This window comes from Myotis yumanensis, unplaced genomic scaffold (assembly GCF_028538775.1).
Source record: "Myotis yumanensis isolate MYYU_CA2020_CCGP unplaced genomic scaffold, mMyoYum1.0.hap1 SCAF_1, whole genome shotgun sequence".
Lineage (NCBI taxonomy): Eukaryota > Metazoa > Chordata > Mammalia > Chiroptera > Vespertilionidae > Myotis > Myotis yumanensis.
Genome location: NW_027223752.1, coordinates 113,875,710 through 113,903,297, shown reverse-complemented (window position 1 = coordinate 113,903,297; position 27,588 = coordinate 113,875,710). Strand labels below are relative to the sequence as shown.

The window sequence follows — 27,588 nt, the reverse complement described above, 5'->3', positions numbered from 1 at the left end:
TGAGCATATGGGAATTTAGTATAACATAAAAGTACTATCCCAAAAGAGTAGCAAAAAATGTATTAATTAGTGTTGCCAAGACAGCTATTTGATGGGAAATTATTTTACCTACAATATTATTTATCATATATGATGATATATAATATTACATATGCTACATATAGTATAGCATATAAAAATTACAATGAAAAATAAAGAAAACATAGTAGTATGACAGTACACACCATAAGTTGAACAAATTATAAACTGCAAAAAGTGCTGGTAACACATACTTAATATTATTCTTTTTTTTTTTAAATATATTTTATTGATTTTTTTTACAGAGAGGAAGGAAGAGAGATAGAGAGTTAGAAACATAGATGGGAGAGAAACATCGATCAGCTGCCTCCTGCACATCTCCTACTGGGGATGTGCCCACAACCCAGGTACATGCCCTTGACCGGAATCGAACCCGGGACCTTTCAGTCCGCAGGCCGAGGCTCTATCCACTGAGCCAAACCGGTTTCGGCCTTAATAATATTCTTAATAACAAGTCTTATAAATCAATAAGAGAAATACTGCAATAGTAAAATGGGTACAGCATTTGAGAAAAAATATTTTAAATAAATAATTATTGACAATAAATATCAAAATATGTTGAAGCTAATCAGTAATTAAGACAACACAAAATAAAAATATGACTGTTTAAAATCTGAATAATAAATCAATGTTGATGAAACTGGTGAAAAAGGTGTTGATAGAAGTGTAAATGTGAACCAAGTTTTTAGAGGGTTATTTGGCAATATTAATCAAATTTTCAAATACATGCACTCTCTGACCCTACAAATGTATCCTGAGGAAATGACTGGTCAAATATACAAAAATATACACAAAATGATGGTCACCGAAGCCTTTAGAAATAACACACAAAAAAAGCTATACACCCCATTTTTCGTCTTGGAATAACTGCAGCCATTAAAAAAAGTGAAGAAAAAATTAGTAAGAGCTATATGCATTGACATAAAAACAAGATTGAAGATACACGGTTAAATAAAAAATGGCAAATTATGCCCTAGCCAGTAGTGAGCATCAACCTGACTACCGGAAAGTTGCCAATTCGATTCCTGGTCAAGGGCATGTTGCAAGGGCACTTTCCTGGGTTGTAGATCTGATCCCTGTTCCTGGTCAGGGCTCATACAGAAGGCAACCAATCAATGTGTCTCTCTCACATCAATGTTTCTCCCTCTCTCTCTCTTGCTCTGGCTCTCTCTCTCTCTTCCTGCCCGCTATCTTCCACTCTCTCTAAAAATCAATGGAAAAAAATATCCTCACTCCTTGGATGAAAATTAAAAAAACAAATCAAAGGCAAGTTATAACTACTGGATATAATACAACTCCATATTTGTAAAGAAAAAAATCATAAATTTTGCTCATCCTGTATGTTTATACATACATATACATGTACATAATTTAAAGCCTGGACATATGCATGTATGCATTACCTATGGACACAGACAATAGAGTGGTAAAGGCCTGGGGCATGGCAGAAACTAGGACAAGGGGGGAAATGGAGCAAAAAAGGGGGGACATTTGTAATACTCTCAACAATAAAGATTTAAAAAATAAAATCAATGAAAACAATATCCTCGAGTGAGGATTAACGACAAGAATAAAAGGACTTAGCTCTCCCTCCCGGGGGCACACCTGTGTCTTCTTTCCCTTTCCTCTCTCCCTCCCTCTCCTCCAGGCATGTTACCATTTGCTTCCTCACTTCCAAGCTCCAGGGGACCTTCCTTTACCTCCATAACTCGTTTCCTAAGCCCATTTCTTCTAGGAATTACTTCATCTACGTCTATAATTTACCCAAATAAATGTTCTCTAACAACAACAAAAAAAGGACTTTATAAAAAATGAGATAAAAAGCTATAAACAAAGACAGTATTTATCTATACTAATAAAAGGGTAATATGCTAATTAGGGCGGTCATCTTTCGGACATCCATCCGGATAAAGCCACAGAGGCTGCAAGGCCCGGGGCTCAGGCAGCCATGGGCTCAGGCAGCTGTGGGCTCAGGCAGCCGTGAGCCCCAGCAGCTGCGAGGCTAAGCCGTCAGTAGGACATCTCCTGAGGGCTCCTGGACTGTGAAAGGGGGCAGTCTGAGGGACTCCCCACCTCCAGTGCACAAATTTTTGTGCACCGGGCCTCTAGTCTACACTAATAAAAGAGAAACATGGTAATTAGCGTACGACCGCTACCCTTTTCATTGGTTAATCAGTGAGTATATGCAAATTAACTGTCAGCCAAGATGGCGGCTAATTTGCATACTGCCGGCAGGGAGGGCCAGCTGGAGCTGTCATCCCACCCTCGTGACGCCTAAGCCCCAACGCCAGCCAGGACCCCAGTGTGCGGCCCTGAGTGGCGGAGAGGGGGGGGGCTTGGCGGCTCAAACAGCCACCTAAACCACTCCCCCAGTCGGCACCCCTGTGTGTGAGCGACCTGGGCGGAGGGGTGGGGTCTTGGCGGTGCGAACAAACCACCTAAACCACGCCCCCAGCTGGGACCTCTGTGTGCGGCCTGGGCGGCGGGAGGGTGCGAACAAGCCGTCTAAACCACGCCCCCAACTGCCCTGTGTGCACCCTGGGCAGTGGGGGGCTTGGCGGTGCGAACAAACCGCCTAAAACACGCCCCCAGCCGGGACCCCTGTGTGTGGCCCTGGGCGGGCGGGGCCTCCGCAGCTGCAGTGTTTGGACCCAGGCCCCCAGCCTGCCCTGGGCTCCGCTCAAGGAGGGGCTGGGGACCTGGGGTTTACTAAACTTTCCTGGAGCTGCTCCCCACACCCCTGCCCCTGCCCCAGAACCACACTGCCCGCAGCAAGGCTCCAGACAGCTTCCTGACAGGTGGGCGGCAGGAGAGCTGAGTAGAGCGGGGCTGCAGGGAGCCACGGAAGGGCTGGGCCGCGGGAGCCAAGCTCCTGGGAGTCTGAGGAGAGAGCTTGAAGGTAGAGGAACCTTTGGCAAAACCAGTGCCAGGAGCCGCGGCCATGGGGTCTGCAGGCACGCGCACAGGCCTCCGCCTGATGGGCGATCCTGGGCAAGCGCCATGGCTTGGGGAAAGCGGCTGGCCAGCAGGCGGGCGGCCCAAGGGGCGCAGAGCGCGCCAAGGTGGGGTGCACTGGAGGGGGCTCAGGCCTGGGCAGGGTGCTGGCGGGCGGGGATCTGCCTCGCCTGCAGAGAGTGAGGTTCTGTATCGGCCCCAATAGGCAGGAAACAAGAGGCGATGACTGCAGGGATGACTGCAGGCGTGGAAGGATGCCCGGGCAGAGCAGCGCAGACTCACAGCCCTGAGGTGGGGGTGGAGGGGCAGAACCACCTGAGTGGAGGAGCGCCCCACTGCTGGTTACCCCACTGCGGCGGTTTGGTGTAGCTCCTGGCGCTGACAGGGCCTCGCCTCAGCCTGCACACTTGAAAGGCCAGGACTCCTGTTCCCACCTTGGCCCAAAAACAAGCCTGCGCCCGCCCCGCCCCCAGTTCTCGCCCACCCCATGGGGGTGCACACCTGCACAGTGAGTGCAAGCCTACCACCTGCTCCCCAGAAGGGGGGGCAGTAAAGAATGGGGGTGGGGCAGGAGAGGAAAGAATGTGAAGCATCCATGATGAAGAGGTGCTTGAGAATGAGGCTTGGAAGCCTGATGGGGAGGTTTGTTCTGTTTGCCCTGGCTGTCCCTTAGGAAAGGCGGAGAGCCAGCTGTGAGGGCTCCCTGCTCGAGGAGTCCAGTTCCATAGCCAACTGGAATTGGCCTCAGTTTCCTGCTCCGTAAAATGTGTTAAGCGTGTCCCAGTGCCTTCACTGAGCTTTGAGGGCCAATTGAAATCCTATATAAAGAAAATGAGGGAAGACCTGAGAAAGAAAAGGAAGGGCGGGCAACACAAAAGAAAGGTTGGAAGGAACCTGTAAACCTATTGTCACTTAAATAGGGACTAGAGTCAACAGTGTTGTAATGATGGTATGAAGCCAGGTGGGTACTGGAAGTATCAGGGAACACTTTGTAAAGTATATGGTTGTCTAACCACTATTCTGTAACTAATAAACCTGAAACTAATACAAAATAATATTGAATGTAAAGAAATGAAAATAGGAGTGAAATTTTTCTAAATTTCAAAGTTTAAATAAAGGCTGTAAAGGAAGGAAGGGGGAGAATAAAATAGTGTTTTTCATTTTACCACTTTATTGTCTTTTCAGTATATGATAAGACAGTTGTCTTTATATGGTGCTTTTATGCTTTTCTAAGTCATTATCTCATTTGATGTTCAGGGCAATTTAAAGACAAGATAATTATTCCCTCCACTATTCAAAGAAAGAAAATCTTGGTGCCTGGCCCCAATGATTCAATCGTCAAGCCCTTATTGTAAAGCAGGGTTAGTGAAATTTTCTGTGAAGGGTCATATCTATACTAATAAAAGCCTTGGGGGTGATCGGGCCAGCAGGGAAGGGCAGTTGGGGATGATTAGGCCGGCAGGGGAGTAGTTAGGCGTCAATCAGGCCAGCAGGTTAGGCCCGATCCCGGCAGTCGGACATCCTGGGATCAGGCCTAAACCAGCAGTCGACATCCCCCAAAGGGTCTGAGATTGGAGAGGGTGCAGGCTGGGCTGAGGGACACCCTCCTCCCGTGCACGAATTTCGTGCACCAGGCCACTAGTATATATATAAAAGCCTACGTGACCAAACGACTGGTCCACCAGTCGCTATGACACACACTGACCACCAGGGGCAGACGCTCAATGTAGGAGCTGCCCCCTGGTGGACAGTGCACTCTCACAGCTCCTGGAGCTTATCGAGCAGCTTCGGCAGCAGGTGCAGTTGAGGCTGGGATGAGCAGGAGCAGCATGGCGCCTGGCCTGGGCTCAGGCTCCTCCCTGGCCTCCTGGCGCTTTGTGCACTACTACATCCCTTGGGGGATGTTGGACTTCCAGTTTCAGCCTGCGGGGGTTGGCCGAAACCGGCAGTCCGACATCCCCCGAGGGGTCCCGGATTGTGAGAGGGTGCAGGCAAGGCTGAGGGACCCCACCAATGCACGAATCTGTGCACCAGGCCTCTAGTATATTAATATATATATGTTAATGGCTTAGTATCAATAATATGAAAAACTACATAAATGGACAAACGAATAGGAAAATGGGTAAAAACCATAAAAAGTATTTTTCAGAAGAAAAAAACACGTGGCAAATAAATCTATGAAGAGATAATCTCACTAACAAGAGAAATGCAAGTTATACCACAAGAAACCATTTTATCCCACTTGATTGGGAAAACATTAAGAAGTGAGATATCGGTTGGAGAACCAAGATGGCAGCATAGGTAAACACCAGAGTTTGCTGCCTCAAACAACCACTTCAAAAATACAAGACAGAACGGACATCATCCAGAACCACAGGGAGGCTGGCTGAGTGGAAATTCTACAATTAGAAGGAAAGAGAAAAGCATACCGAGACTCAGAGGAGGCGCAGTGAGGAAGTAAAATACTAACGTGCAGAGTGCATGTGGAGCGGGCTGGAGGCTGAGGGCGCGGTTGTTGTTTTAAATCGGGAGGGAGTCTCAGGCTCTGAGCTCTAGTTCCGGGCGAGTCTCTAGGGACCCAGACTCAAACGGGAGAAGCGGGACTGTCTGGCATCGGTCAGAACCCGAGGGCAGCTTTCTCTCCGAGGGGCTTGCAGCGATTACTGGGACACTGAGAAGCAGAGCCTCTGAGGGCAAGACTGAGAGCAGCCATAACTGCTAGCCCTGCCCTGTTGATCCCATGGGAACTGCCTGGCCCAAGCCCTGCAGGGAGGCTTTTGCTGGATAGCCTCAGGCAAAGGCTAGATTAGCACCTCCCTAGAGATCCAGGAGCCAGGAAGCCCAGAGGTCAGAGTGGGACCATCCAGTTTGCAGCTCTGTGGAACCATAAAAGACACACTCAGGGGGCAGACTCAGTGAGCACCAAAGCCCCATTGAAGCAAGTCTTGCCCCAGAGGGGTGTCTCCAGCACAGAAGTTCTCCCACTGCAGACACAGCTGATTCTCACAGCCAATTGGCCTGGAGGTCAATTTCCTCCCAGTGATAACTACAACAATCAAGGTTTAATTACAACAAGACTGTGCACAAAGCACAAGGGGGTGCACCAAGAGTGTCTACCTCAGGTAATTGGGACACTTAGCACAGAAAGGCACTCTATCGACACAGCGAAGCATAAAAAATGCCGAGACAAAGAAACAGGACACAAATGACAGAAATGGAGGAAAGCAAACTGCTGGATATAGAGTTCAAAACCACACTTTTAAGGTCTTTAAAGAACTGTCTAGAAGCCGCCGATAAATTTAGTAAGGCCCTCGAAAAGACTGGTGAGACCGCCAATAAATGTAGTGAGATCTTCAAGAAACCTAGTGAGACCCTCGATGTTGTGATAAAGAACCAACGAGAAATTAAGCATACACTGACTGAAATAAAGGATATTATACAGACTCCCAACAGCAGACCAGAGGATCGCAAGAATCAAGTCAAAGATTTGAAATACGAAGAAGCAAAAATCACCCAACCGGAAAAGCAAAATGAAAAAAGAATCCAAAAATACGAAGATAGTGTAAGGAGCCTCTGGGACAACTTCAAGCATACCAACATCTGAATTATAGGGGTGCCAGAAGAAGAGAGAGAGCAAGATATTGAAAACCTATTTGAAGAAATGACAGAAAACTTCCCCTACCTGGTGAAAGAAATAGACTTACAAGTTCAGGAAGCGCAGAGAACCCCAAACAAAAGGAATCCAAAGAGGACCACACCAAGACACATCATAATTAAAATGCCAAGAGCAAAAGACAAAGAGAGAATCCTAAAAGCAGCAAGAGAAAGAAAATCAGTTACCTACAAGGGAGTACCCATACAAATGTCAGCTGATTTCTCAACAGAAACTTTGCAGGCCAGAAGGGAGTGGCAAGAAATATTCAAAGTGATGAATACCAAAAACCTACAACCAAGACTACTTTATCCAGCAAAGCTATCATTCAGAAGTGAAGGTCAGATAAAGAGCTTCACAGATAAGAAAAAGCTAAAGGAGTTCATCACCACCAAACCAATATTATATGAAATGCTGAAAGGTATCCTTTAAGAAGAGGAAGAAGAAGAAAAAGGTAAAGATACAAATTATGAACAACAAATACACATCTATCAACAAGTGAATCTAAAAATCAAGTGAATAAATAATCTGATGAACAGTAAAAAAAATAAAAAAGAAGGGAGATATCAAGATGGCAGCAAAGTAGGTGGATCTTTCTCTCACCTCCTCCCAGAATGGAACTGGAAATAAAACTAAACTGGGGAGCAGTCACCTGAATTACCAAGTGAAGACTAGCTAAAGAGCATACTTTTAAACAAAGAAGGACAGAAACCACCTGCAATTGGTAGGAAGAGTGGGGTTGTGAGAGGGGCTGGCTTATCACCACTGGCAAAAGGCTAAGGGTGCAGAGAGATACTTTGACTGTGGGGTTGGAGTTGGGGGTGGGGGGGGGGGTGTTGCTTTCCCTGACAGGAGTGAGGCCTAGAAGCCAGCGGGACTCTGCAGCCTAGAACATCCAGCCGGGTAGCATTCAGCAGTCATAGGCAGTGGGGATTCCATCTGCCAGAAAGAAACAGAGCCTGCCAGGGACAAAGCCACTTTTTTCCCTAAAGGGGCAAAGCACAGGATTTTCATTCACAACTACTCACTCTGGACTTTGGTAGATGGAAGGTGGTGCACACTGGAGTCACTTGAGGAGAGTCTGGGGTGGGGGGCATTGGGGAGTGATGTGGAGAGGGGCTAATGGGATCAATGTACTCAGTCATCCCGCTGCCTCCCCCACATACTGCAGTAGCCATTTGTCCTCAGAGGTGCAAGTCCCTGGCAGTAGCAGCAGTCTGGAAAAAGGCAATTACCCCACTCTCTGGAGGCCCCTTGCCCCACCCTGCGTCTCAGCCCCTGCTGCGGAGGCAGCACCAGAGGGATCTGGGCAATCTAATGGGCCATCAGAGGTTGGTTTTAGGGCAGGGCCATTGCCCAACTTACTAGGAACTTAACTTGTGCTTCCCCAAAATGGGAGGGCTGATGGAAACCCCTGGCTTCAGTCAGACCCCATAGGCATGCCTAGAAGGGGAACCGCCCTGCCAATTTTTGGGGAAATATTCCAGGACAGAATTAGGCATGTGGCTCTAGGGCAGGGGAGCACCTTCATCATCTTTCCTTAAGTCTGAACTCACCCTCACAAGAGGTCCCATCCTCCTGATTCCACCAAAAGCCCATTCAGAAACTGCATTTTCAATGACCAAGCCTGTCACCTGGACTGCAGGCGGAGGCTGTGGATCCTGAGCTTCCTTGGGACATTGGAAGACCCACCCATGGACCCCATGTTGCTAACAAGCTGACCTTAGCACACTAGGCCCGTTCCGTGTACAGCTAAACCCAGCATAAGCAGCTACAAACTGTGGAAGACTAGAAGCTTTGACCAGGTTGCCAAAAGCCAATTGTGGACACCTTCTGACATTGGCTAGCATTATAATACCTGCCAGGAGGCCTGAAACCAGAATACCGAACAGCCTCAGACAACGTAAGAGGAGGATCCAAAGGAAAATTGCAACAGGTGCTGAGCCTAAACACCACTGAGACAAACTCCACCTTGTTGTTGTTTTCATTATTTTCTTTATATTGTCTCTTATTTTTGCTTTATTACCTTTTCATATCTCTTATTTTTCTCTTTCCTTTTCTTACTCTATTTTTCCCTTTCTCTTTTTTCTTTTTGTCCTTTTTGTAATTTTTTTCTTCTCTTTTTTCCCCTTGCATAATTTGTTTCTTTCTTCTTTTCTCTATTACCATTTTCCTTTTCCTATATTTAAAAAAAAAATAAAGTTTTCATTGATTTTAGAGAAAGAGGAAATGAGAGGGATAGAGACATAGAAACATTGATGAGAAAGAGAGAGACATCAATTGGCTGCCTCTTGTTCTGCCCACCCCTTCCCCCACCCCCCAACTGTGGATTGAGCCCACAACCAGCGCATGTGCCCAGACAAGGAATCTAACTGGGGATCTCATGGTTCATGGTCAACGAGCAACCACGGAGACTCACTGGATTGACTTTTTTTCTATTCTTACTTTTTTACTCTCCCTTCTTTCCTTTCATATATTTTAAAAAACTTTATTGTTGAGAGTATTACACATATTCTCTCCTACCCTCCCAACTGCTCTCTGCCACCCAGATCCCACCCTGCCTCAGGCCTTCACCACCCTATTGTCTGTGTCCATGGGTAATATATATATATATATATTTTCCCCTTTGGTTAATCTCTTCCTGTGTCCACTCCCCCCTTCCCTATGAGTTTCGTCAGTCTGTTCTGTTTCTATGCCTTTGGTTCTATTTTAACCAGTTTATTGTGTTCATTAGATTCTTTGTTCATTTATTTTGATTATTAGATTCAATTATTGATAGATACATATTTGTTGCCATTTTATTATTAATATTTTTTATCTCCTCTTTTTCTTCTCCTTCTTCTCCTTCCTCTTCTTAAAGAATACCCTTCATCATTTCATATAATACTGGTTTGGTGGTGATGAACTCCATTAGCTTTTTCTTGTCTGTGATGATCTTTATCTAACCCTCAATTCTAAATGAAAGCTTTGCTGGGTAGAGTAATCTTGGTGGTAGGTCCTTACTACTCATCACTTTGAATATTTCTTACCAATCCCTCTGGCCAGCAAAGATTCTGTTGAGTAATCAGCTAACAGTCTTATGGATGCTCCCTTGTAGGTAACTGATGGCTTTTTTCTTGCTACTTTTAAGATCCTCTCTTTGTCTGTAACCTTTGGCATTTAAAAAAAAATTTTTATAGTTGAAAGTATTACATGTCCCCTTTTTTTCTCCCAAGGACCACATCCAGCCCAGTCCCGCCCCTGCCCCAGGCTTTCCCCATCCTATTGTCTATGTCCATGGGATCTGCATATATGCACAAAAGGTCTTTGATTGATTACCTTCCACCCACCCACCCTCCACCATCTTCTCTCCAAGATTCCACACTCTGTTCCATGCTTCCATGTCTCTGCATCCATTCCGTTCATCAGTTTGTCTTGTTACTTAGATTCCACATATGAGTGCGATCATGTGATATTTCTCTTTCTCTGACTGACTTATTTCACTTAGCATGATACTCTCCAGGTCCCTCCATGCTGTCTCAAAGGGTAAGATATTTTCCTTTTTACTGCTGCATAGTATTCCATGGTATAAATGTACCACAGCTTTTTTATTCACTTGTTTACTGATGGGCACTTGGGCTGTTTCCAGATCTTAGCTATTATAAATTATGCTGCTATGAACATAGGGGTGCATACATTATTTGTGATTGTTGTTTTGGGTTTCTAAGGATATATCCCTAGAAGTGGGATCACTGGATCAAAAGGCAGTTCCAGACTTAATTTTTTGAGGAAAATCCATACTATCCTCCTATATAATAAAAGGCTAATATGCAAATTGTCCCCTTGCGAGTTCAACCTGGCGTTTGATCACTCGCTATGACATGTGCTGACCACCAGAGGGCGGCACAGAACATGGTGGGTGACCAGTTGTGGCGACAGGGTGCTGAGGGAGTGATGGAAGGAGGAAGCGGGGAGGCCGGGAGGCGGGGAACCTGATTGGCCCTGATCACCAGCCAGGCCTAGGGACCCTACCCATGCACGATTTTCATGCACTGGGCCTCTAGTTTTCCATAATGGCTGCACCAATCTGCATTGCCACCAGCAGTGTACTAGGGTTCTCTTTTCTTCTCCACATCCTCACAAGAACTTTTCATTTGATTTGTTGATGGTAGTGATTCTGACAGGTGTGAGGTGATACTTCATGTCATTTTAATTTGCATCTCTCTGATGATCAGTGACTTTGAGCTTTTCATATGTCTCTTGACCATCTGTATGTACCCTTTAGAGAAGTGCCTATTTAGGTCCTTTGCCCATTTTATTAAAATATATTTTTATTGATTTCAGAGAAGAAGGAAGGAGAGATAGAAACAGCAATGATGAGAGAGAATCACTGATTGGCTGCCTCCTGCACACACCCTACTGAGGATTGAGCTCACAACCCAGGCATGTGCCCTTGACTAGAATTGAACCCAGAATCCTTCAGTCCACAGGCCAATGCTCTATCCACCGAGCCAAGTCATCTAGGGCTCCTTTACCCATTTTTTAATTGGATATTTTGTCTTCCTTTTGTTAAGTTGTATGAGTTCCTTGTATATTTTAGATATTAACCCTTTATCAGATGTATCATTGCCAAATATGTTCTCCCATGCAGTGGGGCTCCCTTTTCATTTTGTTGCTGGTTTCTTTTGCTGTGCACAAGTTTATTTTGATGTAGTTCCATTTATTTATTTTCTCCTTAGTTTCTTTTGCCCTAGGAGATGTATCCGTAAATATTTTGCTATGAGATGTCTGAGATTTTGCTGCCTATGGTTTCTTCTAGCATTTTTATGGTTTCCTGACTAAAATTTAAGTCTTTTATCCATTTTGAGTTTGTTCTTGTGTATGGTGTAAGTTGGTGATCTAGTTTCATTTTTTTTGCATGGATCTGTCCAGTTTCCCCAACACCATTTATTGAAGGGATTCTCTTGGCTCCATTGTATGGTCTTGCCTCCTTTGTCAAAAAATATTTGAGTGTAATGATTTGTGTCTCTGTTGATTGTTGTTTTGTGTCTGTTGTTTGCTTTAATTTGTTTAAAGATGGGGCACATCCCACTTTGCTAGGGACCCCAGCTACTTGTGGCAGGCTGAACCTGTGGCAGTGATTGCAGGAACTTCCTACCAGCTGCCAAGAATTCTTAATCTTGGGGACCCTTCCTGCTCTCCCTTTCAAGACATCAACCACTGGAAACTCTCAGTGAAAGTTCTTGTCTGTCTGTGATGTAACTTGGTTACTGGTGTTCTTTGCTTGCTTTTTTACCTTGGGGGACTTAGTCATTTTATAAAAATAAGGAATCCTCACTCTGCTGTTTGGGCTTTGTGCCACTCAGAACCCATTTGCTGTGCTGGGTTAGTGTGAGAGAAGATTCTAAGGCTAATGTCCCAGTCCACCCTTTTGAGAGTACTCATTTATTTACAGGGCTTTTGTTTGTTTTTAGGATCTCTTCTTATATATAAGATTTCATATTGTTAGTCTACTCAGAAAGAAAAGATATGGGGGAAAAAAATCTTCTAAACACCCCAAGTCTTTTTCCTAGGAGGAACAGACCTGCAGAAGTACCCTCCAGCAGGCTGCAGAAATAGCAGTGGGGGCCACTCCAAAATGGCAAATAAAAATAAAATAAAATAGTACTTTCACATTAAAGCTGCTGGAGGCCAGTGAGTTATTCCTGTTACAAAACTTGCCAAGAAAATGCCTTGGGTAATAATAATTGATTTTAAAATCTCAAAGTTGTAAAGGCAAAATAATATAACTAAAATGGAGGGTATATAATAGAGCTTTTTTTCAGTGAAAATTATATAAGCCTAAACATCGTTTTCCAAAGACTTTGGTAACTTAAAACTTTGGAGGAATTTGCTGGGTTAAATAGTAAAAATTATTAACTATCTAGGTAGTTTGAAATAACAAGATACTGAAATATTAATTAATCTGAGTTTGCCTCATGAAAATCTAGAGGATGGATTTGAATGAATAAGTCTTGTATTTTATTTGAAATCTCTTAAAATGTGAATATTGCTAATCTGGGGAATGTTACTTATATGTGACCTAAAAAAAAGGTTCTTAAGGGTTAGGAATTCTAACTAATTGGAAAGAAATTATGGTTTTGGTGAAATAAAAGGCATGAGGCATGGAGATGCATTTTGAAGGAAAAAGAAAGTGGATTCTAAAGCTAGTTATTTCTGAAAGTTGTTAGGTTTGTGAATAAAGGTTTGTGAAAGTTGCAGAATGTTTGTAAAGTAAGTTGTATAAATGATACAGGCCAGTGAGCCAGGAGTAGTAGAATAGGGAAATTGGGATGGTTAAACAGCAATTTGGAGCCATCTAGTAAATCCTATCTTCCCTAAAGCAAGGACACTTAAGAGTAAATGATTTGCATTTTGCCTCCCAAATCAGAAGGTAAATAGCTTATATCAACCTACTCAGGGAGACAGATAGCAGAAATCCAATTAGTATCATGTGCTGACCATATCCAAGGACAAATGAAGTCAGAGAATAAACCTCATTTTGGTTAGTCCTTTTCTAGTCTTAAAAGGGAAAAAGTTTTTCCTGTTTTTGCCCAGGGAACAAACATTCTATAAGTAATTGAAATGGTTATATGTTATATTAATCAGGTACTTGATTATTTAAAAAAAAAAGGCATCTTAATCATGGGAAGTGAAGGTTGCTACCCTATATTTGTGTTTAATACCCTTTTGTCACCTTGAATGCATAATAGTAATGATATCTGATTTTTTGGTAAAATAAGTTTGACAACCTTTCCAGGGTTTGAATTTTAAGATACTTTTTCTTTTTTTTTTGGTTTTTTTTTTTGTTCTGTACCTTTCATTGAGATGGTAAATGATACATCCATTCATTCAATAATTATTTATTAGGCAAGATACTTTTCCTTAACCTTGAATTGGCTTTAGGTCATTCCAATAGGCCCTGCAATGCCTCAAGGATTTGTTTTCTTTCATGAAGGAAAATTTTCTGCTTAAGGTGAAGTATGGTAGCAATCATCTCTGGTAGAAACCGGTAGTTTAACTCTAACTCTGCTGTTTGGTTTCTGTACTCATTTTCTTGCTAAAGTAATAGAAAAGTTTATTAATTTTCTGATTTATATAAATAACCCCATTCTATTAAATACCCTATTGATTGTAATGTGAATATCCCATTGGTTGTGGTCATACTGGTCTTAGAAAGCACATTTTCCTTTACCTGGGAAGAACAGCACAATTATCCCAAGGTCAGAGGGCTGGAGACCCAAAACTATAATTTAGATAACATGCTTAAGTAAACTGCTTTTTTGCAAACCAGGTTCCTCATTCCAGACCCGAGGGCTCTAGATAATGTGTTTCTGTCAATTCAGTGATCCGGAGACCCAAAACTAACATGCATGCTTAAGTAAAACTGCTTCTGCTTCTGTAAACTGCTTTTTTGCAAACCAGGTTCCTCATGCCAAACCTTGGGATGTAATCAATACCTTTGTGATCTTTGCCTATATAAATCTGGTGTTGGGGATGGGGCGGACATTATGAGATCTGGGAGAGCGAAATGCCCCCTCTTAGCCCCGGATTTGCAATAAATGTGACTCTTTAATTCGACTTCTTGAGGCGTCCTTGTGTGATTCGTGGGGTACAACAAAGGTACATGGGAAGCTTTGTCAAATAAAGAAATAATTATATTCTATTTATATATGCATATTAAATAGATTCTGATGTGTTTTCATTTATAACTGATTGCTAGTTATAATATTGTGGAATATTACATTTTGCAGAAAAGACAATATTCCATTATAATCAAGTCCATAACCATCTCATTTTAAATTTCTTCTTGTCATTTAGAGACAGTCACTGTTGTGTTATAATGCATCTGAAAAAATATACATCTTCTGAGGGACCCATGGAAAGGACTGACATTTTCAGATCATCCCCTTCAAACTGGATGAAAATTATTAGAACTCTATAAAGTATCTGGATTTGTAGATACTTATACAAAGCAGAAGGAAAAATTAGAAGAAAAAAATTTAATTCTGGGACTGAATGAACTGTAAATAATTATATAGTTTTGGTAACTTTTGTTGAAAGTATTGCTGATTCTTAAACTTTTTGTTTGTCAGATATAAGGAAGTATCTTTAAAGCAATTTCGTAAATTATAGATTTTTCTCCCTACCTGTCCCTCCAGAATTTGGCAGTTCTTAATAAATGGCAATATAATTCTGTGCATGAGTTAAATAAGACCTATTTCCAACTGTGGTTATGTTAACCAAGACTTTGACTGGAATGTCATGTCTGAGAGAGACATGCTGGGACTCTGGATGTCACCAGAAAGCTTTAAGGAATGAAGCCAATAAAAGCAACTTGGACAAAGCCTGGTACCTTGCTTGGTCACATGGTTCATGGCAGTCTTTTCAGCTAAGGAATGAATGTTGCTTTCCTGAGAGATGGCAAAGAAGGAACCTCAAGATATCATTGGGGACCTCAACTTGAGGACTTCACCCATATCCATAGGTATTGCAGGCAAACCTGATGGCAGCTAGGTGGCTCAGCTTCTTTGCCCTGCAGGGCTAATTAAAACTTGATCATGAGTTCCGAGCAAAGCATTTTTTTTTTTAAAAGCCTACGTGGTCAACTGTTATTCTTATTGTGTTTATGCAAAGAATCAGGCCAAATTATCTTTAATAAAAATGAGGGTGATTTTAGGGAGAAAAATTTTGTTTCAATAGGAAATATTAGGACTGAAATTTGTTTTTTTTTCTTTCACCAGACCATTTGTCATAATTCTTGCTGTTCTAACTTTTGCCCAATACTAAATTTTATAACACAGTTTGTCTCTACCAGGCTACAAGCCCTGCTCACACTCAGGGAATACCACCTCTAGACAACATTGCCATCTCCTTCTATGACCAGACCTCATCATCCCTCTGACAGAGAGCAAGGATCTCTTGGCTCTGAAGAAAAAACTTTATCCCTCCGCAGCATGAAGCAGTTACAGAAGATACCCTGCACCCCCTATCTCTGAAAGAATTCAGAGCCAAGATCCTTGAAGGAATGACGTAGGCAGTTAGACCTGAACAGAGCAAGGACGATGGGCCAACCAGAGGAGAAATGGACAAGACCCTGAGGAATGTTTCTAGTCACTCCAACTGCTCTGACGTAGGCAATGGAGGAACCTGTGTAGAACTGACCTTTACATTTTGCTGAGTAGGAGTTGGGACACCTATTGATAATATATAAAATTATTCCAATCATTTTGGGAAGTCATATACAGGGACCTTTATATGTTGGAAACCACTGTCTGGGAAAAGGATGCAGGGATGTTTCCCCTAAAGTTGCTGCAATCTTTCCCTGTGGCGAATGTCTGGCTTTTACCCGGTGTTCTAGCTACTGTCTTTAAGTATCTAATAACTACAGTATGAATTGTTCTGATAATTTCACCCTCCCTTATAGTAATGGACATATTAAGCCACTGGCAGGTTGGTTTCTGATATGTGGGATAACTGCTTATTCATATACTCCTGCCATCAGCACTGGGGGGCCCTGTTCCTTAGGATGACTGTCTTTATGCCTCAGAAACATTACAGGGTCTGAACCAAAAGAGACTTTCTCAAGGCCATGGCACTGGATAGCAATGACAATCTCCACCTGTGGAGCCCTGCTGAATATATTGCTTTGACCACTTTTGTTATGCTAGTAATGATAGGTTCCCTTAATGTAGAAGTGACCTGGCTGGCATGTAACATGGTAAAAGTCCTAAACGCCACCTCCAGGGCTATACAGGGGATAAATCAAGAGCTGAGCCAGGTCAGGGAAGCAGTTCTAGAAAATCTGGCAGCAATAGATTATTTGCTATTACAGCATAACCATGGTTGTAAGGAATTTAAAGGAATGTGCTGTTTTAATCTTTCTGACAATTCTCAGTTGATAGATCACATATCCAAGATCCTGCACTTAGTGTATCCCATCCCTGGGAACTGTTTTCAAGGCAGAAGCAAATGCAGTCCAGTAGGATGAAACTTTTTTAAATTTTTATTATTGATTTCAGAGAGGAAGGGAGAGGGAGAGATAGAAACATCAATGATGAGAGAGAATCATTGATTGAGGTCTCCTGCATGCCCCCTTCTGGGGATCAAGCCTGCAACCTGGGCATGTGCCCTTGACTGGAATCGAACCTGGGACCCTTCCGATCACAGGCTGATGCTCTATCCACTGAGCCACCCAGCTAGGGCAAGATAAGACTTTTTCATCTAAAACTAAGCTCATAGATATGAGATGATAGAAATATCAGTGGGGAAATGTTAGGAGCAAAAATAGAAATATTGGGGACTAGCTATTTATGGGAAACATTAATCATGCTCTGTTAACCATAATTGCCTTGGGTTGGTTAAAGAAAGGGTATTCCAACCTGGCTGGGAGTTGTACACCCCCAGGACCTGGTAGTCAACCTCGTACCTGGAAATCAACCATGGAACCTTTGTTATTCAGGAACTGTCTATTATCATGGAAAGATTAACAATCTTATCGCCCAAACAATGGAGTCCCACCCCAGCCTCCTATTTCCCCATGTCTGTAATCCCTACATCCCCATGTAATCTTTGTCTTACCCTATATAAGCAGCTGGCTTATGGGGGGCTGCAGAGCAGATTTTTGTGGATGACCTGCTGCTCTCCCATACTGCCAGCAGTACTGGAATAAACCTCATATATGATTCAAAAAAAAAAAAGAAAAGAAAAGAAAGAAAGAAAAGAAAAGAAACAAACACAAAAATACAGCTAAAATGGGGAGACAAAGAAACAGCCCCAAATGAAAGAAAAAGAGGGAGCTCCAGAAAAAGAGTAAAATGAAATGGAGGCAATCAATTGATAAGATATAGAGTTCAGAGTAATGGTTATAAAGCTGCTCAAGAAACTTAGTGAAAACTACAAGGAACTTAATAGGAATTAAAAGGAACTTAGTGGGAACAACATTGACATGAAAAAGAAGTTAGAAACCATGACTAAGAACCAGTCGGAAGTGAAGAATACCATCAAGGATACACTGGGGGGAATTAAAAGTAGGATGGCTGGACAGAGAGAAACATTGAAAGAAGGAGGAGAGACAGAGAGAAACATCGAACTACCTCACATCGATATCCCACATGCATTGTGATGCAACTGCAGAAAAATATGGCTCAGGAGACTAACCAGACCCCAGGGCCCATCCTGTGTAGTACAGGATGTAGCATTTATGGGAATCCTAGGACAAATGGAATATGTCTATTTGCTACAAAGAACATCTTTAGAGACAGCAGAATAGTGGCAGAGTTAACCAGAACTACTGGTTCCAACAGTCCTACCTCAGATTCTACATCTGTGCAAAGAGCAGGCGCTAGTTTAAACAGCTGTGAAGGTGCTGCTGGCAGCACGTCTGAAAAATCAAGAAATGTGCCTGTGGCTGCCTTGCTTGTAACTCAGCAAAGGATATAAATGAGCATTTCAAATGCTCATTTGAAATCAGAGGACAAAATAACTACCCTGAAAACAGAGGTGTCAGAGCCAGTTGTCACTCAGCCCAGTTCATCAGTTTCTCAACCCAGTACTTCTCAAAGTGAAGAAAAAGCTCCCGAGTTACCCAAACCAAAGAAGAATAGATGTTTCATGTGCAGAAAGAAAGTTGGCCTTACAGGGTTTGACTGCTGATGTGGAAATTTGTTTTGTGGACTTCACTGTTACTCTGACAAGCACAACTGTCCGTATGATTACAAAGGAGAAGCTGCAGCAAAAATCAGAAAAAAGAATCCAGAGAATATAAATTACTACTTGTGAAGAGACTGAAACTTTGTTTTTATCTACACTAATAAAAGAGAAACATGCAAATTGGTGTCACTCTGCTACACTCATCAGCCAGTCATGATGAGTATGCAAATTAACCCAACAAAGATGGCGGTTAATTTGCATATGCAGGCGCAGAGCAAAGACTGAAGACGACTGAAGACTGAAGACTGAAGAGGCTTGGCTTCTCCACTGCAGCCGGAGCGAAGGCCTGGGTCCTGGGTGCCAGAGGAAAACCGGTGCCAGTAGCCAGGGAAGGAAGGCCTATTACGCAAATCTCTTTGTGCAACGGGCCTCTAGTTTTAATATATCATAGGAAAATATTAAAGAGCAGATGCTTGGTCATTTTCCTTTGATGTTCTCCAGAGTTTTACTTTGTACTACTTGTCTGTCTTATAATTGATATTTTAGAATCTTTGGGTGTCTGTTACAGGCAGAATTGAATAAATACAGCCCTATAAAATGTATATGCCCTCCCTTGAATAAAATTGGGTGAAAATCTGCATATCAAAATGAATTTCACAGATAACGGGGACAAAATTTAGTTCCTATGTGCCAAACAAAACACATGAACTCTCTGCATGTTTGCAGCATACCTGCCTTTTGGGAATGTATCAAGGTATAATCTTTGGCTACTGTTATGTGCCTGTATTTTTCTAAAAGATAGTACACCAGAAAAGGACTGGCAGTCTACTTCTATCATGGTTAAACTTCACCATGTTAATTTCTACAACATGTTCACTGGAAGCAGGAAGAAGATAATAAAGAGGGTCAGACCTTTCTGTGAAACCAGTATTTGATGCCATATGTATGCCTGGCTAATTGGTCTAAAAGCTGTCAAATAAGACATTCTGTGAAAGGTAAACATTGCAATTGGTTATGAGTAAAAGCATCAATAGGGTCTTGGAGTTATCATTGAAGCTTATTGTGCTGGCCTGCTGCCGGGAGCCGGTCCATCCTTGCTGCTTGACACAGTCGCTGCAGAGAAGAAACATCTGCACAGCATATGTTTCAAGGGACCTGGCGTATATGGCATACTGTTCTTAATATGTTTGCTCCCCTTAGCACTATGTGTTTTAACCAAGGTCACCTCTCCAAGAAAGGTTGTTTCCCCAGGTAGGGATTTTTCCCTGGAGTTAGGGAGGAGATAAAACCCCTTAACTAAGTGCCAGGCGGTTAGTTAATCACTTTAACTACAAACAATCACGCTTAAGCTACATAATCTTTACTCCCTGGAATGGAGATAAGAAACACCCTAACCTTTGGAATAGAAATTGATAGGATTAAAATCAACTGGTATAAATACAGATGTAACAAGACAACAAAAGACAGAACCTATCGAGAGAACATGGCAAAAGATCCTGGACAGAACATGGCTACAGAACTTGGCTGTAGAACCTAGAGATAAAACATGGCAAGAGAACCTGACTAGAACCTGACGACAGAACCTGACTGGAGATCCGGGCTAGAACCTGGCTGGAGAACTTAGGGAGAGAACATGGACACAGAACCTGGCACCAGAACTTGGTTGGAGATCCTAGCCAGAACTTGGTTGGAGATCCTGACCAGAACTTGGCTGGAGATCCTAACCAGAACCTGGCTGGAGAACCTAGACAGAACCTGGCTAGAGAACCTGGAGAACCTGGCTGGAGAACCTAGAGAGAACATGGCAAGAGAACCTAGACAGAACTTGGCTGGAGATCCTGGAAGGAGAACCCAACTATGCTGATCAACTGAAGGCTGCCTCCATGTCATTCCTTCTTCGCCGACTCCGTCCACACCTTGGGGAACCCCTGGACCTGCTGGGGCTGGACCCCAACAGCCTGCACCAGAAGATGTCTGCATTACTCACTGCTAAAAATGTCTAGCACAGAACTGTACTAGGATTAATTTGTTCACAAGAAGAAATTAAAACTCTGCATTTGGTTTCCACATACAGCAGCTCTATTGAATAACATGCATCTGAATATTAAGTTGCAAAGGTATCTGAACAGTTAATTTTTCATGTGCATCTTCTGTTGAATGTTTTGGTTCAAGAAAGAATGTTTAGAGCTTTTTTAAAGACTTCAGTTCTTAATGTAACTGTACTCTTCTGCATGAAAAATCATAACCAACATGGCTGCAGTAGACTTCTTAGTGGTATCCAGCACCACTTGCAGAGGGCTGCTTTATCACTTTAATTGTACTTGAGTGTAGGACTCTAGTGTTCTTGGGTGTGTTGCATGGGCTGCATTATTTACAGCATTGTATAATAACAACTAGAAGAGGCAGTATACTTCATTGATGCTTGTCTGGTAATATCACTTCTGTGTTATAATGGAAGGTTTTCTGTGATGTATGAAACTTGTGTTTTTTATACATAAATGAGTATAGTTAGATTAGTGTTGTGGTAATGCCTGTTTTCATCTGTAAATAGTCAAGTATTTAGTTTTACTTTTGTTCTTAAAGCATTCAATTTTGCTTTCAAATCTTTGTACCTTAGTTCTGAGTTAGATTTGCAGATGTGTACAGATAGTTCATATTTATGTATTGTACATAATCATGCTATCCAGCATTGATGCTATATTGTATTATGTAAATAATAAAAGCCATGTACAGAGGGGGAAAAAAAAGTAGGCTGGCTGATGCAGAAGATAGAATCAGTGATTCGGAAGACAGGTAAAAAAAGCCAATCAACAACAACAACAAAATTTTTTTAAAAGTTAGAATAGTTTATGGAACTTTGGGACAACATGGAACAACAATATTTACATCATAGGGGTGCCAGAAGAAGAGAGTGAGCAAAGGATAGAAAACCTGTTTCAAGAAACAATGACAAAATCCTAGCCAGTTTGGCTCAGTGTTTAGAGTGTTGGCCCACAGACTGAAGGGTCATGCATTTGGTCAAGGGCACGTACCTCAACTGCAGGCTTGATCCCTGACCTGGTCAAAGATGTGCACAGGCAACCAATTGAGGTGTCCTAAGTATAGCCCAACCACAGTGATTAGAGCGTTGTCCCTTGGACTGAAGGATCTTGGGTTCGATTCCAATCAAGGACACATACCTTGGTTGCAGGTTCAATCCCCAGTTGGGGTGAGTCCAGGAGACAACCAATCAATGTGTCTCTCACATTGATGTTTCTCTCTCTCTGCCTCTCCCCCTCCCTTCCACTCTTTCTAATAATCAATGGAAAAAATATCCTCAGGTGAGGAATAACAACAAAAAAGACAGAAAATGTACCTAACCTGGTGAAAGAAAAAATCACACATGTTCATGTTCAGGAAGCAGAATCCCAATCAAGATGAACACAAGGAGACTCACACCAAGACACATCATAATTAAAATGGCAAACACTGAAGACAGAGAGAGAATTTTAAGGGCACCAAGAGAAAGAGTGGATATAAAGGCTGTGGTATATTTACACAATTGAATACTATGAGGCTGTAAAAAATGAGATCTTAACCTTTGCAACAGCATGGATGGACTTGGAGATTATTATGTTAAACAAAATAAACCAGTCAGAGAGAGACAAATACCATATGATCACACTAATATTTCCAGTCTAATGAACAAAATAAACTGACAAAATAGAACCAGAGGCATGGATACATGGAACAGACTGACAAATGTCAGAGGGGAAGAGGGTGAGAGGGACTGGATAAAGGAAAGTGAAGGAATTAGCTAAAGAACATATATGTATAGCCCATGGACACAGATAATAGTGTGGCGAGGGCTAAGGGAGGGGGATGGGGCCTGGGTGGAGGTGGTAAAAGGGGGAAAATGGGGGACATCTACAATAGTGTCAACAATAAAATATTTAAATTTAAAAAAAAGAAGTCTAACATCACCAAGTGTTGGAGAGTGTAGGGAGCGGCTCTAGGGTCAAGCCTTGGGCTGATCTGTGGTAGGACCACAAACAAGTCGCAGCCTGGAGGACAGAGCTCTCCTAGCATAATTAAGCCTCACCTTGTAGCCCTCCCTAATTCCTTCCTAAGTAGCTAATGGGCTGTGGGAGGTGCAGATAGTGTTGCCAAAACAAGAACATATGTATTTGTTAATCTACCCTTGTTTTAATCAGACTATAAAATAAAGCATTGGCTTGCAGGCTGGGTCTTTTGTGTCCTCACTCAGGTACGGGAGATCTACTGAGCCCCAGCTGTATTCTCTTATCTGTCTTTTCTTCAACCCTTCACCGTCCCTCCTCAGGTTCACCCTTGGCCGTGCTGGCGTGGCACAGGAGAGGATGTGGACCAATGGAAATTTTACACATGGCAGGTGGGTACAACCATTTAGGAAAACAATTTGACACTATTTTATGAAGTTGAACCTTCAAAGACCCAATAATTCTACTCCTAGGTATATACTCTAGAGCAGGGGTGGGGAATGTCTGGCCCGCAGGCTATATGAGGTGCACAAAATCATTTGGTCTAGCCCTGCCAAGGCATTAAGGATAAGTTAATAAAATGTTTGGCCCATGAATGATGTTATAAATATCCAAATGGCCCTTGGAAGAAACAAGGTTCCCTACCATTGCTCTAGAACATAACATTCTCAACAGGGGTGATACTACCCTCAAGGGGATAAAATAGTTTTGAGGAGAGTAGGGTATAGGCAAAAAAATCATACTCTTTTTATGCATAAAGCACTGATATGCAGTCAGTACATCTGTGGTATTAGAATTTTATTAGAAGAGGACTAACTTGAGGGGAAGGGTGATGTCTATGAAAGGCTCCTAAGTGAGGCAATAATGAAAAAACATTTGAGAAACAATGACCTAGAGATACACCTGCACACATGCACCAGAAGAAAAGTATAAAAGTATTCATAGCAGCACTATTCATAGCAAAAATCAGGAAACAATTCAAGGAGCCATTAGTAGAAAAGCAGATGAATAAATTGATATATATGCACCAACAGATGACGAATTAAAAAGTAACAATCCTTCAACTATCAATAAAAAGGAGTAAATCACAGCTACATACCACAAGAGGAATTTCAGTAAAATAATGAGTGAAAAATTCAAGTCCCAGAAAACAACTGTAATAGTAAATCAACACCTCTATAAATTTAGTTCCTCAGTACTCCCAAGTGAGGTCCTGGAACAAAGACTCCATAGACTCCTAGATGAATGTTTGTCACTCAGTGGGTCCTGAATTTAATTTAATAGGTCATAACTAACATTTTAAAAATATGAAATAGAAGAGAATAATCAAAATGACTACTCACAGTAAGGGTAAAGCTTGTTTTGTTTTATAAATATGTATACACAGATACACACATCCCTATCCACAGATTCTAAAATCTAAATAATTCTGAAAACCTTAAATTTCTTTCATAAGTTTGGTGCAAAAATTCACAGGGCAGCCTGGCCAGTGTGGCTCAATAGTTGAGCATCGACATATGAGCCAGGAGGTCACAGTTCAATTCCCGATCAGGCACATACCCATGTTGCGATCCCCAGTAAGGGATGTGCAGGAGGCAGCCGATCAATGATTCGTATCTCTCCCTCTCCCTTTCTCTCTGAAATAAATAAAAAATATACGTATATTTTTTAATTCACAGGGCAGCCCTAACCGGTTTGGCTCAGTGGATAGAGCGTCGGCCTGCGGACTGAAGGGTCCCAGGTTCGATTCCGGTCAAGGGCATGTTCCTTGGTTGCGGGCACATCCCCAGTTGGAGGTGTGCTGGAGGCAGCTGATTGATGTTTCTCTCTCATCTATGTTTCTAACTCTATCCCTCTCCCTCTCTAAAAATCAATAAAATATATATTTTTTAAAAGTTAGCGAAAACTAATCTGAAATGCCCTAGGCTATTCATAGCCTTTATTCTTTTTCTTTTTTATTAAAATATATTTTTATTGATTTCACAGAGGAAGGGAGAGGGAGAGAGAGATAGAAACATCAACGATGAGAGAGAACCATTGATCGGCTGCCTCCTGCACAACTGGGGATCGAGCCCGCAACCCGGGCATAAACCCTTGACTGGAATCGAACTTGGGAGAGGAAAATGGCGACCGGCAGGAAGGTAGGGAGGGAGAGAGTGTGAGAGCGCAAGGAAGTGATAGAGGAGTGTGTGGACCTGTGTGGTGTGTCTGGAATCGAACTTGGGACCCTTCAGTCCAAAGTCCAACGCTCTATCCACTGAGCCAAACCAGCTAGGGCAGCCTTTATTCTTTTACACTCCTTATAATACATTCCATTGCAGAAATATTAATGTTTGGTTATAGCATGGTATACATGTTATCTTCTTTTTTTAAAATGTATTTTTATTGATTTCAGAGATGAAGGGAGAGGGATAGAGAGATAGAAACATCAATAATGAGAGGGTCATTGATTGGCTGCCTCCTGCATACCCCCTACTGAGGATCAAGCCCACAACCGGGCATGTGCCCTTGACCGGAATTGAACCCGGGACCCTTCAGTCCACAGGCCGATGCTCTATCCACTGAGACAAACCAGCTAGGACCATGTTATCTTTTAAAGTTCAAGATATTACAAAAGCCTTCTGGACCTAAGAGTTTGTGATAAGTGATTAATAACCTTATCTATGTATGTAGCTCTACATATTTGTGCACTAAGTCATAATGTAAAATATATTTCTGGCCCTGGCAGGGTGGCTCAGTTGCTTAGAACGTTGACCCATATACCAAAAGGTTGTGGGTCGATTCCTGTTCAAGGCATACACCTAGAATGTGGGTTTAATCTCTGGTCAGGGCAAGTACAAAGAGAGGCAATCGATAGATATTTCTCTCTCTCTCTCCTTTCCTCTCTCTCTAAAATTAATAAAAACATATCCTCGAGTGAGGATTAAAAAAAATTGTAATTAAAAAACCCCCACACATATTTCTGACTAGGTTGAGTTAAAGTCTGAAAGTCACTGGCTAATGACAGTTTTTATGGACACTGGCCACTTCATTCATTCTTATTCTACAAAACTCCAGGAAAGAGACATGCCACACCTTTATGATTCAGAATGTTCTTGTGCATTTCTTATTTAAATTCTTCCCATTTTACTTTTAAGACCATTTCTTGTTCTGAGGAAGCAGTAATCAGTCATCTTTTATAGATGGCCTTTAAATGGAACACAATGTCTAAAATTTACATCATTCCTAAATTCAAAGAATAGGAAAAAAAGTAAGTTAAGAGGGCCCTGTCACAGCCTTACCTTCAGCAGGTTTAGGACTTTCTTGCCAAGATCCAGCTCAAAGTTGGTATAATTAGAACCACACATGTCATAGATAAACACCAGTCCATTTCTCTGAGTTTCAAAGCTGTAAAGCAACCATTGAACAAAAACATTTAAGTAATCAGATGAATGAGGCAGATTGAAAGCTTGGGGCAAAAACAAAAGCATGGGACACATTTGGGACCAAAATCACCGCCTCCCTGAACACTAGCCTTACAAAAAGATGATTTACCTTTGGTATCTGCTATGCTTATTGTGATATTGTGATTTGTAATAAGAACTATATATTTGGTCTTTGACCCTGCTCCTGGCATAATTCTGAAAACTCTTGGAATTTCCTAAGTGAAGAGCTCAATAAGGTGTCTATTGTCATTGAGGTGACTGCTGGAATGTCACTAAGTTACTAAGGATGGGTGCTGGTTGCCAGGGAAACCAAACACTTTCAGCTCCATCCCCACCTGGGAAGGAAGTGTGGGGAAGGGGCTAGACTGAGTTCAATCACCAATGGATAATGATTTATTCTATCACACCTAAGTAATGAGGCCCCTATAAAAATTCAGAAGGACGGGGTTCAAAGAGCTTCCAAGTTGATGAACATGTTGAGGTATTGGGAGAATGGCTCTCTCAGAGAGGGTATGGAAACTCCGTGCTCCTTCCTCATATCTTGCTCTATGCATCCCTTCCATCTGGCTGTTCCTGGGTTATATCCTTTTATCATAAATCGGTAATCTAGTAAGTAAAATATTGCTCTGAGTTCTGTGAGCCACTCTAGCAAATTCATCAAATTGAAGGAATGGGTGGTTGAAACCTCTGATCTACACAGCCTACTGGTCAGAAGCAGAGGTGACAGCCTGGACTTGCCATTGGTATCTGAAGGGGGTAGAAGGAGACAGTGTTTAGGACTGAAAATCCTTAACCTGTGGGACCTGAGGCTATCTCCAGGTAGGCAGTGTCAGAACTGAGGTGAATTGTGGACCCCTGAGCTGGTGTGAAAGAACTGCTTGATAGTGTTGGGAAAAGCCTCACATGTTAGAATTGGGATTGGAATCATACTTACTGATGCATATTTATCCAGATTTATCAAGTACAAATCTCCTAAGTTGAGAATGTTCCAGAGCATCTAGGTTATTGAAATTTGAACTGTTTTCTTGTATGTGTCTGAATCTGCCTATCCAAATTCTATAACATTCCATGTTCAGCTCAAAAGTTTCCTCTTCCATGAAGATCTGTCTCCCTGATAACTATAATCAAATGTACTGCCTGCCATACTTCTCCTTCTTGAAGCCCCACAAATCTTCCTGTGGATCTTTATTACAGCTCTTAAAGTATACCAACTTTGTATAGTTATCTGATTCTCTCCTAGAGTGGAAATGGGTTTTGTTCACTCATTATCCCCAACAGTCCCTAGCACAGTCCTTGCAACACAGGCCCATAATGATTGGTCACTGAATTGTAATCCAGTGGACTGGAAGCTATCACGAAGAAAATACATTATACTTGTGAAAAACTAAAAAAACAAAAACAAACTCTAAGCTTAATGACTGTGAATTTGTATCTATTGACTTGTAGGAAGAGAACCCACAAATAGTCTTTGGAAAACATCCTCAAAAGTAAATTGGCCTAAACCAGTTTGGCTCAGTGGATAGAGCATCAGTCTGTGGACTGAAGGGTCCCGGGTTTGATTTCCTGCCAAGGGTACATACCTTGGTTGCAGGTCAGGGCACGTGCAAGGAGGCAACCAATCAATGTGTCTCTCTCACATCGATGGTTCTCTCTCTCTGTCTCTCCCTGTCCCTTCCACTCTCTCTAAAAATCAATAGAATCTACCTCTGTAATTTACTCAAGAAATGTTTTCTTACATAAAAAAAGGTAAACTGAAAGGTGGTGAGCCTATTCCAAGATTGAAGTTGGGAACACATGAAGATATGAAAAG

General features: G+C 42.2%; 1 protein-coding gene across 2 annotated transcripts in view; it reads right to left on the bottom strand.

Annotated features, from left to right (window-relative positions):
• PTPN9 (protein tyrosine phosphatase non-receptor type 9) overlaps positions 1–27,588 on the bottom strand; it is a 166,798-nt gene that overhangs the window by 53,290 nt on the left and 85,920 nt on the right. For both annotated transcript variants that reach the window (XM_070429954.1, XM_070429958.1), the window contains one exon: positions 25,635–25,740. In XM_070429954.1, the coding sequence (XP_070286055.1) occupies positions 25,635–25,740 (106 nt within the window). The remainder of the gene's footprint in view (positions 1–25,634; positions 25,741–27,588) is intronic.